This window comes from Macrobrachium rosenbergii, chromosome 42 (genome assembly GCF_040412425.1).
Source record: "Macrobrachium rosenbergii isolate ZJJX-2024 chromosome 42, ASM4041242v1, whole genome shotgun sequence".
NCBI lineage: Eukaryota > Metazoa > Arthropoda > Malacostraca > Decapoda > Palaemonidae > Macrobrachium > Macrobrachium rosenbergii.
This window is the reverse complement of record NC_089782.1, coordinates 43,590,018-43,605,469: the sequence shown is the minus strand read 5'-3', so window position 1 is coordinate 43,605,469 and position 15,452 is coordinate 43,590,018. Positions and strand designations below refer to the sequence as shown.

The following is a 15,452-nucleotide window of genomic DNA, read 5'->3' as shown; positions in this document are numbered from 1 at the left end:
TCCGGGTTGCATTCTGCTTCCTTAGGAGTCCATCACTTTTCTCACTATGTGCGCTGTTTCTAGTAGCACACACTTCTGCATGAGTCGTGAAGCTACTTCGCCATCTAGTTTTTCCAGATTCCTTTTCGGGGATCTTGGGATCGTGCCTAGTGTTCCTATGATTATGGGTACAATTTCCACTGGCATATCCCATGTTCTTCTTATTTCTATTTTCATGTCTTGATACTTATCAGTTTTTTCTCTTTCTTTCTCATCTACTCTGGTGTCCCACGGTATTGCCACATCAGTGAGTAATACTTTCTTCTTGATTTTGTTAATCAACGTCACGTCTGGTCTATTGGCACGTATCACCCTATCTGTTCTGATACCATAGTCCCAGAGGATCTTTGCCTGATCGTTTTCTTCACTCCCTCAGGCTGGTGCTCGTACCGCCTATAACTGCAAGCTAGCTGGTGTTTCTTGCACAGGATCCAGTAGAGGGCTTTGCTACTGAATCATGCCTCTTTTTGTACCGGTTCTGTGCAAGCGCCGGACATTCACTTGCCATGTGGCTTATGGTCTCGTCTTTCATATTGCACTTCCTGCATATGGGTGAGATGTTATCTCTTTCTGTTGTTCTTTGGAAATATCTAGTTATTGGGGCCTGATCTTGTGCCACTGTTAGCATTCCTTCTGTTTCCTTCTTGAGTTCTCCCCTCGGTAGCCATTGTCATGTTTCGTTGCTGGCCAGTTCTTTAGTCTGTCTCATGTACTATCCGTGCATTGGTTTACTGTGCCATTCCTCTTTTCTGTTTTTCATTCTCCTGTCTCTGTATATTTCTGGGTCTTCGTCTACTTTTTATCAGTTCTTCTTCCCATGCACTCCTTAGCCACTCGTCTTCACTGGTTTTCAGGTATTGCCCCAGTGCTCTGCTCTCGATGTTGACACAGTCCTTTATTCTTAGTAGACCTCTCCCTCCATCCTTTCGTTTTATGTGTAGTCTGTCTGTATTTGCTCTTGGGCGCAGTGCCTTGTGTATTGTCAGTGTTTCCTAGTTTTCTGATCTATGCTGCGGAGTGCATCCTTCGTCCACTCCACTACTTACTGGTACTGCCCATGTGTTTATGGCTTTCGTCGTGTTTCCGGCGTTGAGTTTTGACTTGAGTATCGCCTTAAGTCTGTGCATACATTCTTTCCTGATGTATACTTCATCTCTCGGTGTTTTATATCCTCTCCTTCTATAATTCCCAGGTGTTTGTATCCCGTCTCACCTATGTGTTTGATGCTATTCCCGTCTGGTAGCTTTATCCCTTCAGTCCTTGTCACTTTGCCTTTTTGTACGTTGACCAAGGCGCAATTTTCTATTCCAAACTCCATCCTGATATCCCCAGATACAATCATTATTATTATTATTATTATTATTATTATTATTATTATTATTATTATTATTATTATTATTATTATTTGATGGCAACGTTAACAGAATAAAATACAAATCGAATCGGAAGTGAGGACTAAGGAAATTATAATAGGTTATTTACATGTTACTTCTGAATTGTGAACGTTTTAAGCTGAATCACCGAATTGAAAGTTCAGTCTCAGAGAGAGAGAGAGAGAGAGAGAGAGAGAGAGAGAGAGAGAGAGAGAGAGAGAGAGAGAGAGAGAGAGAGAGAGAGAGAGAGGTTTATTTAGTCTTACAGCTTGTTTGTGTCCTTATTTTCAATAGAAATATTATTATTATTATTATTATTATTATTATTATTATTATTATTATTATTATTATTATTGATGATGATGCTGTTTTAATGACACATGGGAGAAGCTTAAAAGGCCAAAAATTTTCAACTCTTCCACAAAATAAAAGATAAAAGACCGGTGTGTGCGGGAGAGGGAAAAATAGAAAGAAGAAAGTATATTATTGTACGAAGCTGGTAGCAATTGCTCCATTATAGAAAAAAAAACTAGTAATAGAAGTTGCAATGTAGTAGCTGAAACACGAATTATAAAATAACCGAGTTGTAAAACACAGGATAATACTCAAGTGTTATTTCGTGAGGCAGAAACTTGACAAGCTGAATTGTCGCATTGAGAAGTCGGTGCCGAGAGAGAGAGAGAGAGAGAGAGAGAGAGAGAGAGAGAGAGAGAGAGAGAGAGAGAGAGAGAGGTGCTGTTATTTACCTTGCCTCGGTGCGTGCATGTATCCTCAGTCCCCTGGAAATCGTCGTACTCTGTGCCAGTAGCAATTTAGTAACATCAAAGAAGAGACGATTTTCAAATCATGCAATTGTCATCGTCATTATTCTTGTTTCTTTTCCGCTCGATCTTCGGCTGAATTCTCTCTGTCTCCCCTTTTGCAGTCCTTCATGACTGACTTGATTAAGATGATCTCAGTGCTGTCACGGTAAATTGCTGGGGATCCAGAGATTTTGATTGTGGGGAGGTGGTTCTAAGTCTTTCCGATTTTGTGTAGGATGCGTGGAGTCGCCAAATGGTGCAGTTGTTGATTTTGCTGCTTTTTGAATAATAATAATAATAATAATAATAATTTTCACTTGTTTTTCTTAGATCTTCCTGAAAGCAGTCACCCTTCTAACCCACTCTGTAGTACAATTGCTGTTTTTCATTTTCCATATTTAAAAGGTTGTGTGTGTGTATATAACGATACGATTGACAACCTACAACATTTAACGTTCTTGATAATGAGGACTGTTTGTCCAATAATGCTTGTAACTTTTTCTTAATAAATATTCCAGTTTGAATGAGGTCCTTTTAGTAATATATATATATATATATATATATATATATATATATATATATATATATATATATATATATATATATACATACATACACATATATATATATATGTATATACAGTATATTATATATATATATATATATATATATATATATATATATATATATATATATATATTCTTAGTGTTCCTATGTACGTCACACGTGTATATGGTAATATAACGATGAACTGTTTATTAGTTTACCTATTTTGGAGCTATTTGAACGTGTACGTATGTACTTCTTTTCTGAGGCAAGTCTTGACTGGTTATGGGACTGGGTGTGTCGTAGGCGTGAGGTAGTATGAAATACAACCAAATGATTGTTGATCCACCATTTCGGTGATTTCTTGTTAGAATATTAGCCTCTTACTTGGAACACTTATCACTCTTTGTATGGAGGACTGTTCCAAGCTGAGGAGTCTCTTTGAGTTGGCTTCAAATTCTATGTTGGCTCAACGGTGAATATTTAAGAGGCAATGAACTGATTAGCCAGAAATCACCTATTGTTCTTCAGCTCGGTTCACGATCTCTTGAATTCTCCTTTGACACCGTTATCATATTTTCGCTTTTCTTCTCCCTTCTTTCCGTTTGCCGACTAAATTTGAATTGAAAGAGTTCATTTAATTCCAATACAGAAGTAAATACGCCAATTGAAAATTTCATAATATATTCTAGACCGTCACTACACGAACGCGTTTTTTGGCATGTTTAAGCATCATGCATCGATTACACATTTTTTTTATGTTGGCAAAATTTTAATCCCTCATACTCAACAAGCTTGTATCCCAAGAGCACGAATATATAAGCACGAATTTCATGTGGCTCTTACACTTCGAAAATACAGGCTGATTGGTGTAATGTTTTAGTGACAAGGTACTAAAAGGTGCCATACCAACTTGATTGTGTAATTTCGATTTATTTTTATATTAGGCTTTCGAGATGTCATGGATGATTTACTTTCAGATTTCAAAATTAATGTGCTACATTTCTCTATCAAGCTAAACCATTACTTGGCAAGAATGTTACTCTTGTCCGATAACAGAAATGTAATAATTGTAACTGGTTGAATCGTGTGAAAGGCATTAATGATTAACATGAGGTATTTGAAGTTATACAGTATCCTAATGGAATGTAGTGTCTTTTGATTAGTTTGACGACCGTCATAGAGGTAATGCGACTTCTCAGTATCTAGGACTTTTCATAACTGCTATGAAAGCTTTTACGCTCACGTTGGCTCCCAGAACAGGATAAAAGAAGAGCGCTGAGCGCAGGGTCAACTCTCTCTCAAAAAACTGTTGAAAAGTCTTGGACTAATAATTATCCCATAACAAGACCCGAAAAATGTCAGTGTACGAGAAGGCGGAGGCTTCATCGAAAAGGTGACCCTTTATCTGGTAGGCTCATTGGTCCATGAATATTATGGCCCGTCCCGTTGCGTGATTATGTGAGATGCCTATGTACTCGGGAGGGGAGAAGCGCGCATACCTATACAGCTTGCATGTTTAAGTAGCTCTGTGGGGAATTCGAACGCTGGTCTGTGTTATTGACCGAATTGCAGAAGAAGAGGGGAAAGTTGTGGTAGTGAAATTGAGGGGAAAAGGTCTTTGATGAACATTTGACTTTATATTTATCCAAAGTAAATTTGGGATATTTAGATAAAAAAATATGGTTTATCTTTGCTAATATGATCCACGCTTAGGCTTTTACATGTATTATTAACATTATTACACCTGCATGAATACACCTTTACCTGCGCCAGCAAAGAATTAGAAGGTAACATTGACTCCCGCCTTCCCCATTTCAGGTCAAACCCCACCAAGAGCAGGTCGTGAAGGCCAAGAACTTCCTGCCGCCCCACGCCGAAGAGCCCGAGATCCACATCATGGAACTGAGCGAGGAGATCCTCCGCTACGCCCCCAGCCTCTCGAACCTCCTGGCGTCCGACACGGAACTGTCCGAATCCTTCGGTCCTTCCAGACTGACCCAGCACGAGACCTACGCCAGGGCGGAGAATCTGAGGAGCTGGGCGGAGAACGCCGAAGGGAAGTGGGAAGGGCCGTCTTCCGCCGTCAACGGAGACTCCTCGAGCGCGCCTGGCATCAAGACGACTGGTAAGTTATGTTTTGATGCCATGTGGTTGCCATAATGTCTGGTCTTTGGGGGCCGGGGGCGGGTCCCTTTATGGTAAGAACAACTTAAATGGTCGACCATACTTTCATGTTGCTGAATGTCCCAGTGGATTTAAAATTAGGGAATTCTAAAAAAAGGGGGATTAGGGTCATTGTTAAGTATTTTTATGGTAAGGGTCTTCTCTAGTATTCAGAGCAGCAGTGAACTCCGCTCTGATAAGAAAAACAAGTAAAAAATGCGCCTTGGTTTATTCAGTGCATCGAGTTTTCTGTACAGCCGCTACAGCGTATAATCAAGGCCACCGAAAATAGATCTATCTCTCCGTGGTGTCGACATAATGCTGTATGAATCGCGTCCCATGTAACTTTAACCACGGCCCGGTGGTGGCCTATCCTATATCGTTGCCGGGAGCACAATTATGGCTAACTTTAACTTTGAATAAAATGAAAACTACCGATGCTAGAAGGCTGCAATTTGATATGTTTGATGATTGGAGGGTGGATGATTGACATGCCAATTTGCAGCCCCCTAGCCTCAGTAATTTTTAAGATTTGAGGGTGGACAGAAAAAGTACGGACAGAAAATAGTTCGGACAGAATCAAGTGCGGACGGATAGACAAAGCCGGCACAATAATTTTCTTTTACAGAAAACTAAAAACAATACAATAAAAGGCTCACTCCTGTTTTTATTGTTTTTTTTTTTTTTTTAATATACAACTCTTGCAAGGTTAACAGAACTGCATCGACTTGTACACTTCGAGGTGAATCCAGACACCAAGATCATAACTTTTATTTGTTTGTTGTTTTAAGACTTTTATTTGTTTGTTTTTTTTTTCCTCTAACAGACCACTACAACCTGGACAACAACATCATCATCCACTGGCAGAGCCAAGAAGATGGGGAAGAAGAGAGAGAGGCCGACGGGACGAGAGACAGAGGAGACGGGATGAGCGACAACAGGGAAAGGAGAAGCGCCGAGGGCGACGAAGGAGCCAGCGAAGAAGGAAGCTCCGACACCTCCGAGGAGGACCAGGAGGGAAGGGCGGCGGCGAGGAGGAATAGGAAGAACAGAGACAAGAGAGGAGGGGACAGAAGGAAGGGGAAGAACGGCGTGGGTGGGGGCAGAGCAGGAGCCAATGAAAAGAGAAGGGGAAACGTTGACGGGGAAGATGATGATGGTGATGACGATGATGGTGATGATGATGGTGGGAAGAGCGAAGGCGAAGGGAAGAGGAAAGCTGAGACGGAGAGCGACGAAAAGGGGATGGACGAGAGATCGGAGGAGACCGGCGATGAAAGTGGGAAGAAAAGGGTTAATAAAGCCGTGCACAAGGCCAATAGCAAGAGCCAGTTGAAGAAGAGGCACAAAGGAAACAGGAAAGGGGCGGCCGACGGTGACAGCGAGGAAGACAGCGAAGACGACGAAGAGACGACTGATAAAGCGAAGAAAACGAAAGATCCGAAAGCTCGCCATGTCGCCGGGAGGGGCGGGGGCAAAAGCGACGTCGAGGCGGACGGAGAGGACAAAAGGGGAGGAGGCGCCGACGTCAGAGGCAGAGAGAAAAGGGAAGAAGTCGGTGAACAGAAAATAAATGTCCGAGAAAGGGCGGGAGCAGATGAAGAACGGGACGGTGAAGGAAATGAAGAGAAAAGGGAGGGAGATGCTGAAGAAGGACAGAAAGAAGTACAAGGTGAAAGAGGAGAAGAAGCCGACAAAAACGAAGATGAATCGAAAGAGAAATCTGTTAAAACGCGCGCCTTGAGAGAATCTGATGGGGATGTTGTCGAAATAAACGGCGTTGATGGGGAAGGTGATGGGAACAGTGAAACGAATAACGGCGATGAGATGGGCCACAAAGAAGGGCAAAGAAACAGAGACGCTGACAGAGACAGAGACACTGACAGAGACAATGACAGAGACAGAGACGCTGACAGAGACAGAGACATTGACAGAGACAGAGACAATGACAGAGACAGAGACGCTGACAGAGACAGAGACGCTGACAGAGACAGAGACAATGACAGAGACAGAGACGCTGACAGAGACAGAGACGCTGACAGAGACAGAGACATTGACAGAGACAGAGACAATGACAGAGACAGAGACATTGACAGAGACATTGACAGAGACAGAGACACTGACATCGACAGAGACAGAGACACTGACAGAGACAGAGACGCTGACAGAATCGAGACAGGAAACAGCGAGCGGGAAGGAGCGGAGAATTCAGCAGGTAGCTTGGACGAGTCAAACTTCGGTCGCAATATCTACGCCAGGGCCGAAAATGGGGACATGGTCAGAATCAAGCTCACGGCGGGGGGGACCTCGACGTCTGGAGGTCAGGACGAGAGCGACCCGAGGGACGGAGGGAATAAAAAGGGCAGAAAAGGCGCCGACGGGAACAACAACGGCGGCGACGACCAGAAGGCTGTCAAGACGATTCAGGGGAAGAGGAAACATGACGAAACTGATTCCACGTCGAAGGGACACAACAGAAGCAACGCCACTAAGATAAGGACCAAGGCAGTCAAGGGAGGAGACGTGGGCGTGGCCAAGGAGAAAGTGGGCGGGGCCGAACGTGGACGGGCCAGGGCAAGGAGGAGAAACACCAGAGGTTCAGTTACTGACAGCGAAGGTGACGCGGACGGACCAGGTCAGTCGCGAAGGAACAGGGTTCTGAAAAGGTGAGTCATTTGCTTTATTCTGTCATATTCATTTTCTTCTTCTTCATCATTTTTATGCATTTCTGTTTTTCACCCTGACAGTTATAGACGAAGGTTGAAGTATATTGCGATGTGATTTTTTCCTTATTAGTGTTTTAAAAGGCTACATTGCAAGGTAGACTCATTTTTATTAGAGAATGAGATCGCCTGGGGATATTTTTTTTTTATTTTTGTTGGATTTTAATATCTGAACAAACAAACAAACACACACACACACACATAAACACACACACACACACACACACACATATATATATATATATATATATATATATATATATATATATATATATATATATATAGAGAGAGAGAGAGAGCGAGAACGAGAGCGAGAGCGAGAGAGAGAGATGGACAAAGAAATTTCAAATGATGTTGTCTTTTGAACATATGAATATATGGAGGATTTACTTTCATACGTATGTCAAGCAAATTCGACGAGACAGAGACTTTCAAATCATATTTCTGTGATTCCTTGTTGCATTTATCAGACAAAGATCGTGGAGAGAGAGAGAGAGAGATTCTAATCACCTTGCCACTGACACTGGAAACGAGGTTTAAATTGGAGACCAGAAACACTTTAGCCACTTGCCAGTTATTCGCTCAAATTATTAAAGTGCAAACTGGGTAATTTTCGCGTCATGATGAAAGCTGTTATTATGATCACTCACTTTGCTAGATTGGACTACCGGAAAATTTGGGAAACTTTGAGGCAATGTCTGTTCAGATTATTTTATTTGTATTATTTATTTACTATTACTTTTTATCTGGATTACGAACTTGGATTTAGTTTCCTTTCGTTGATTGACATATTTTTTAGTATGAACATGTATATGTATTATTTTGGATCTTTCCTAGATATTGACCCCCAAGGGTTTTAACCCGGTATGTATCCACCTTTGCGGAGAGTTTAGTACAGACCCGTTGGGGATTACTGTAAAAACATAAACAAAAGACTGTAAATATCATAAAGATAATGACCCCAAGAAATTTTAGTCCTAGATAACGACCCCCGAAAACCCTTGGGGGTCACCATCTAGAAAAGATCCATTATTTTTTTTTTAATATGAACATTTATATCTCATTTTTTCCGTTCCAACAAAGTGTACGGCGCCCTTTTATCTGTGTTTTGTCAACATTCCTCTTATCTGTATGTTTACTGCCTCCTCTCTATTCCTTCTTGTGATTTGCCTTCCTTGTACCTCCTAATGATAGTTCTATTGCATCCGTCGGGTGGGGCGCCTTTGTCCGTTCGTTGGGTGACCTCCTCCAGATCAGTGATTTCTGGGGCGTATCATAAAGTTTCACGGTTTGGCAACAGCGGAAACCATTCATTTACGAAGTGCCAATCATAGTACTGTATACAGACGCATATCATGAAGTCATACATGAAAACCGGCGATCTAGCACCGTAGAGTTTGTAACATGATAATGAAATTTATTATTTTTATTATTATTTTTTATTATATATTCAGAAGATGAACCCCATTCATATTAAACAGGCCTACAGAGGCCAATGACTAGAAATTCAAGCTTCCATAGAATATGGTGTTCATATGAAAGAAATTACAGAAGATAATAGGAAATACGGAATGAAGAGAACATTTTTTAGAATATAAAGACTAATTGCTTTTATTGTAGTTATTGTGTAATATAACAACCCACTGAACTTCCAAATTTACGTACAGTTTTTTGTATTTAATGACGCAAGTAATAACTCCAACATAAAATAATGTAATGAAACATTAACATATTTTCAGTAGGATTCGAATGTACAGAATGAAGAGATCAGTTATTAGAAAAAAAGACAAATTAACTTTTATTGTAGGTATTATTTGACGAAAACCTCACTGAGCTTCTCAGTATACTTACAGTTTATTTTGGGTGGGTGCCGGGTATTTAATGATGTAATAACTTAGATATATAAAATAATATAATGAAACAACTTATTTTCGGTAGGATTCGAATCCACAAATGTTATGTTAAATTGTGAGTGGATCCAAGAAGTAAAAGGAAATCGAGAAGTTGAGAAGTCATTGTAAATTAATAATAATAATAATAATAATAATAATAATAATAATAATAATAATAATAATAATAATAATAATAATATATTCACTAACAAACCTCCTCTTTGGTGATTTGAGGGGAGTTTTGTCTTTGTCATTTAATTCCAGGCGAGACTGTCTGCTTGTAAAGCAATGTTTTCAGCAATATGAGATATTCCATCCACACCAGTATGAGATATTTTTTTCATTGTTGATTGGACTCGACAAGGCATGCTCTTGTTTCATCTTGCTATCCCACCTCTCTATTACTTCTTGGTGCCGCTGTGGTGCTTATTCAGTTACACCAAGAAGCAATAGAGAGATGGGATAGCAAGATGAAACTAGAAGCTGCAACGGCGGTAAAGCGAAAGGCTAAAACAAAGTGGGTGCATTCCTTGTCGAGTCCAATTAACAATGAGTAAATTATCTTGCTCTCCAACCACTCAAACTCCTCTTCCCACTGTCCTAAGCACTGAATGGCCAAAAGTGCCCCGGTGCTTGGCCTTTTATCCTAAATATCATGATTCATTTATTCATTCGATTTCATGATTCATTTTTCATATCTTCACTCGATTCCAGGCTTCATTCTCTCACACATTCACTCGACCAGATGTACTGAATGGCCATCAGCATTTACCAAATGAATATTTGTATTGACATCCCCTTTTCCTTATCCTTTTCCCTCCTCAACTTCTTCTTCTTTCCTCGCCAGCACTAAGTTCTGGTCGACGCAAAAGTTGACCCGCAGCGCTAGTGCCAGCCACGTCGCGGACCTTGGTTCCCACGCAGAAAATCTGGCGGGCGACAAGGACAGGGGACCCAAAGTCAAGCGGTCCGCCAGCGAGGAGCGACTTGGGTATGATCCCTGGCTCTATGCTCCGCACAAGTGGTACTACGCTCGCATAGCAAGGCGTAAGTACTATTACAGTTGTAGTTTTTTTTTTTTTACTTAAATCTGTTCTTATCTTGAAAAAAAAAATTCCTCCTTACTTTCTGTGATTTTTGCGTTGAAGAGATTTTTGCCATTTTAGAAATTCGTGTGGATTATTCTTCTTTACTCTACTGCGGGTGTTTTTTATGAGCATGTTAAAACTGGCACTTTTAAAATGTTTTGGGACAGATTTTTAGTTTTGTTTAGATTACGGTGTATTGAAAAGGATAGATTATTACAAGGTGTGATATTTAGCACTTCATATTTAGGTTGAATTTAACTTTGATTCAATGTTATACAATGCATAGTTTTCTTACATCAGTTTTCATGAAGAAATGTTAATTTTAATCATTTTTAAAAAGATTTCAGTAAAATCTATTGAAATGAAGATAATGGCCATTCAAATTTTTCTTGAAATGTTTGAAGTTTCTGTTAAAAACATATTTTTAAATTTAGTTCATATTTGCTAAAAAATTCGATTGAAATTTAGTGAATTTTCATTAAAACTTAGGCAATTGTATTTGGAAAAATAATGTAGAGATAAACCACAGGATTCCTTTTGCTTTGTCACCTTCTAGATGAGTATTCCGCTCCTTTACCTATCTGCTTGTTTTTCCTTATGAAAGACATACAATTTAAATGAGAATACACCATATATTAAATTTAAAAACCAAGCTTTTATCATATAATAAAGTTTTTGGTTTATTATTTTATTTCAGTACCATGGTTGACCTTTTTTTTGTGAACCAAATTTCTCATATACTTTTATATAAACTTTTTCCGTGAGCTAAATTTTTCATGTAATTTTATATAAACTTTTTTCGTGAACTAAATTTTTCATGTAATTTCATATAAACTTTTTTGTGAACTAAATTCTTATGTACTTTTACATAAACTTTTTTCGTGAACTAAATTCTTATGTACTTTTATATAAACTTATTTTGTGAACTAAATTTTTCATGTACTTTTATAAAAACTTTTTTCATGCACTAAATTTTTCATGTAATTTTATATAAACTTTTTTCGTGAACTAAATTCTTTTGTACTTTTATATAAACTTTTTTGTAAACTAAATTCTTATGTAATTTTATATAAACTTTTTCGTGAACTAAATTTTTCATGTAATTTTATATAAACTTCTTTCGTGAACTAAGTTTTTCATGTAATTTTATCTAAACTTTTTTTTTGTACGAACATTTTGCACAGTCACGTTCATTAGCAACATTTAATTCAAGCAATCCAGCCTTATTTTTGTCACTGAATCTGCACTTTCAGGTAGGGAAAATGCCTGTGTAAACTTTATTGGTCATATTTTGATGACAAGTTTTGTGTAACCTTGACAAAAAAATTTTTGGACTTCAATTATAGAAGTGAAAACCTTTTTGTGTAATCTTTTTTGTGAGGGTGCAATTTATTTGTCAATGATGTTTTTACTGACTTATTGATACTTATAACTTTCTAAGTTTTAATTTTCAAATTTATCATTGTACTTATATAACTGCATCTACTGTTTGGTATAGAATTTCAAGTTGTATGAAGCTTCAATTCATTTTTAAAGTAAATTTTGTCAATACCTTTTTTTATGTTGCTAGTTTAGTATGTCATTGTAATATTGTGTATCAAGATATTTCTTATATCACAACTTCATAGAGTAGTTCTTTGTAGAATGTAAAGCTATATCTTCTCATTCATTATGAATTTCTTTAGTGTACCTGTTGATATTTCTTATTCAGCAACCTTACAGAGTAGTTTGGTATAGAATTTCAAGCTATTTCCATATTTATTCATTTATTCATTTCTTCAGATGCTCATAAGATCAGCCTGGAACACTGATTCTTGTAAATATCAGTTTCATACTTTGTATAGTTGACTTTATTACTTTTGTATAAGTGTTTTCACTCCATGGTTTTTTCCCTTAACTATCCCTTTGTGCTATTTTTTTCCCACAAGAGGTGATCTGTCCTAGTATATCTGGGCATTGTTTGCTTACTAGATAAGAGATAAATGCAAATTCCTGTGATGAGATGCTGGAAAAATGTTTGCTGTTTTTTTTAATATGCCTCAGCAATTGTATGACCCGGATTTATTCCAAAGTAGATTAACATTTACTAAGATTTTATTTAAATGTAGGATTGATCTTCCTTGTGGAACGTCGCAGTAGTCTCTCTCTCTCTCTCTCTCTCTCTCTCTCTCTCTCTCTCTCTCTCTCTCTCTCTCTCTCTCTCTCTCTCTCTGTTATTGAAGGTAATTGATATTTCTAGTATTTGAGCAGTCATGTAAGATCATAAAATCTCAGACGATTCTAATTTGAATAAAGTAAAAATTATAAGTAGTTTTGAAGTCAGAGATGCTTTAGTACATGATAAGGAAGTATATTACCCTTCATATTGCTATTTCTAAAATATATCCTATTTAGGGAACTGAAATATTTCCAGTTTAGAAACGAGCACCAAGACTGAGGCTCAGTCTTTCTTGGCTACAAAAAGCTGCAACGCATAATTCCAGCATCTCCTTTTTATCGTCTTTAATGTAAAGTGTAATTAAGAACCTAAATGATTTTATATTATGAAAGTAGTAATTGCCCTTTGGAACTTCACTGTCACGCATCTCTCTCTAAACCTGCTTTAGTGGAATCCGGAATACTGGGTCTCTTTGGGAAAGTTTTACTCAAGTTATTCCCAAGGTATAGTGAATACGATATCAAAAGATATTTGTGGCTTTAATATATATATATATATATATATATATATATATATATATATATATATATATATATATATATATATATATATATATGTATGTATGTATGTATGTATGTATATATATATATATATATATATATATATATTTATGCTTTTAATTTTGGGTACCTAAACTTAGGCACTAAACTCCGTTTTTCCCTTTAAAATTTCATTATTTCTTTACTTTGTGTTTTTTCATTCGAAATAACAAACATATCTGATATTCGTCTTTTTACAGTTCAGTGGTTAGTGGAAGTTAACGATTAGTGTAAACAAAGCAGTCTGTCAGTTATTTATTTCTCTCAATTTTCCACTCGATTTAACATTTGAAAATGGCGTTGATTTTTATCTAGATTTACTCGATTTATATGACTTTTATGTATATAATATACACGGGTTTGTAAATCGCATTTATTTCCCTCAGAATGCCCTGTTAAACTGATTCCACTAAATCAAGTTAGAAATAAAAATGAGAGATGCATTGACGTATATCACCTTGTGGCAGAACAATTTTTTTTTTTTATTTAAGAATTGACTTTAGGCCCCCCTTCTTTTGCGTCACCTTCAGCCCTTTCAGGAGAGGAAGAATCGGACGTCAGTTCTTCAGGAGAGCTAGAGGACCGTAAGGCTTAAAAAAAAAAAAATAACCCTGATATTCCTAACCTGTTCCTCCTCCTTCACCGTCACTGGTCCTGTGTAGTCGAGAACTCTCCTCCTTACCTTAAAACACTGAATATGGCGTCCTGCCCTAGCATGGTTCTACCAGATTTCAAGAGTGGCCTTTCTATGTTATAGCTGTATCTCTATGCATGTTTTTCCTCGAGTTTGTTTTGACTGCATGCTTCTTCTTCTTCTGTGTTTGTCCGTGTTGGAGAGTGTAACTAATGTTTACCTAGTCTTCTAAGTGTTATTTATAATTATGTGTTCTGATAATTAGGCCACTCTGATTCTTTCCCTTGTGGAAAATAAAATGCTTGTTGTCGAATCGACGAATGGGGTATGTTCAATACAAAAACTTTATCAAACATTTTTACGGTCTAGGTAACTCATTTTCCTGTGTAATCTCCATTATCACTGAACGTTCGCATCACCCACTGAAGACATTTGTACACTGACGAGAAAATTTTCGGTACATACACTGTTTTTGTAGCACCTACAGTCATTCGGTTTTCACCTATTTTCAGTTTGGAAAGACAAAAGGTTTCATAAAACAAACTACATTGCATTCTCTCTCATCGAATATCATCAACAACAAAGTCTGTCTCATCTGTATAACGTTGTACAGCTATGTGGTTTGCCCACTTTCTTTTACAGATTCCTCTTTCACATAACTTCTCAGTTTCATCCCCCCACCCCTTACATACCTCCTTAGTTTACACACCACCTTATATAACTCCTTGGTTTCCACAACCATTTTATCTTTTCTTCACTCTTAGTATAGCTCTTTGATTTCTGCAACCCCTTGTATAGCTCTTTGGTTTCTGCAACCCCTTGTATAGCTGTTTGGTTTCTGCAAACCCTTGTATAGCTCCTTGGTCTCCACACTCTCCTGTATAGCACCTTGGTTTTCACAACCATTTTATCCTTTCTTCACATCTTTGTGTAGCTTTTTGGTTTCTGCAATCCCTTGGTACAGCTCCTTGGTTCCTGCAACCCCTTGTACAGCTCTTGGTTCCTGTACAGCTCAAGCCCATTGTATAGCTCTTTGGTTTTTTTATAGCTCCTTTGTTGTATGCAGCCCCTTGTACAGCTCTCTGGTTTTGGTTACTGCAGTTTCCAACCCCTGTATAGCTATTTGGTTAGCTCTGGTTTCTAGAACCCCTAGTATAGCTCTTTGATTTCTGCAACCTTTTGCATAGCTCTTTGGTTTCCTTAGCCCCTTGTATAGATCTTTGGTTTCTGCAACCCCTTTTATAGCTCTTTGGTTTCTGCAAATCCTTGTAGTTCTTTGGTTTCTGCAACCCCTTGTATAACTCTTTGGCGTCTGCAACCCTTTGTGTAGCTCCTTGGTTTCTAGAACCTCTTGTATAGATCTTTGGTCACTGCAAACCCTTGCATAGCTCCTTGGTTTCTGCAACCCCTTGTATAGTTGGTTTCTGCAGC

General features: G+C 38.2%; 1 protein-coding gene across 3 annotated transcripts in view; it reads left to right on the top strand.

Moving 5' to 3' along the window:
• Window positions 1-15,452, top strand: part of LOC136828360 (zinc finger CCCH domain-containing protein 13-like) — a 110,075-nt gene that overhangs the window by 69,378 nt on the left and 25,245 nt on the right. The window contains exons 4-7 of one of the 3 annotated variants that reach the window (XM_067086306.1): window positions 4,583-4,889; window positions 5,754-7,593; window positions 10,390-10,589; window positions 13,918-13,971. In XM_067086306.1, the coding sequence (XP_066942407.1) occupies window positions 4,583-4,889; window positions 5,754-7,593; window positions 10,390-10,589; window positions 13,918-13,971 (2,401 nt within the window). Of the gene's footprint in view, window positions 1-4,582; window positions 4,890-5,753; window positions 7,594-10,389; window positions 10,590-13,878; window positions 13,972-15,452 lie in introns of all 3 variants that reach the window. The other 2 variants (XM_067086305.1, XM_067086307.1) reach the window with 2 other exon arrangements.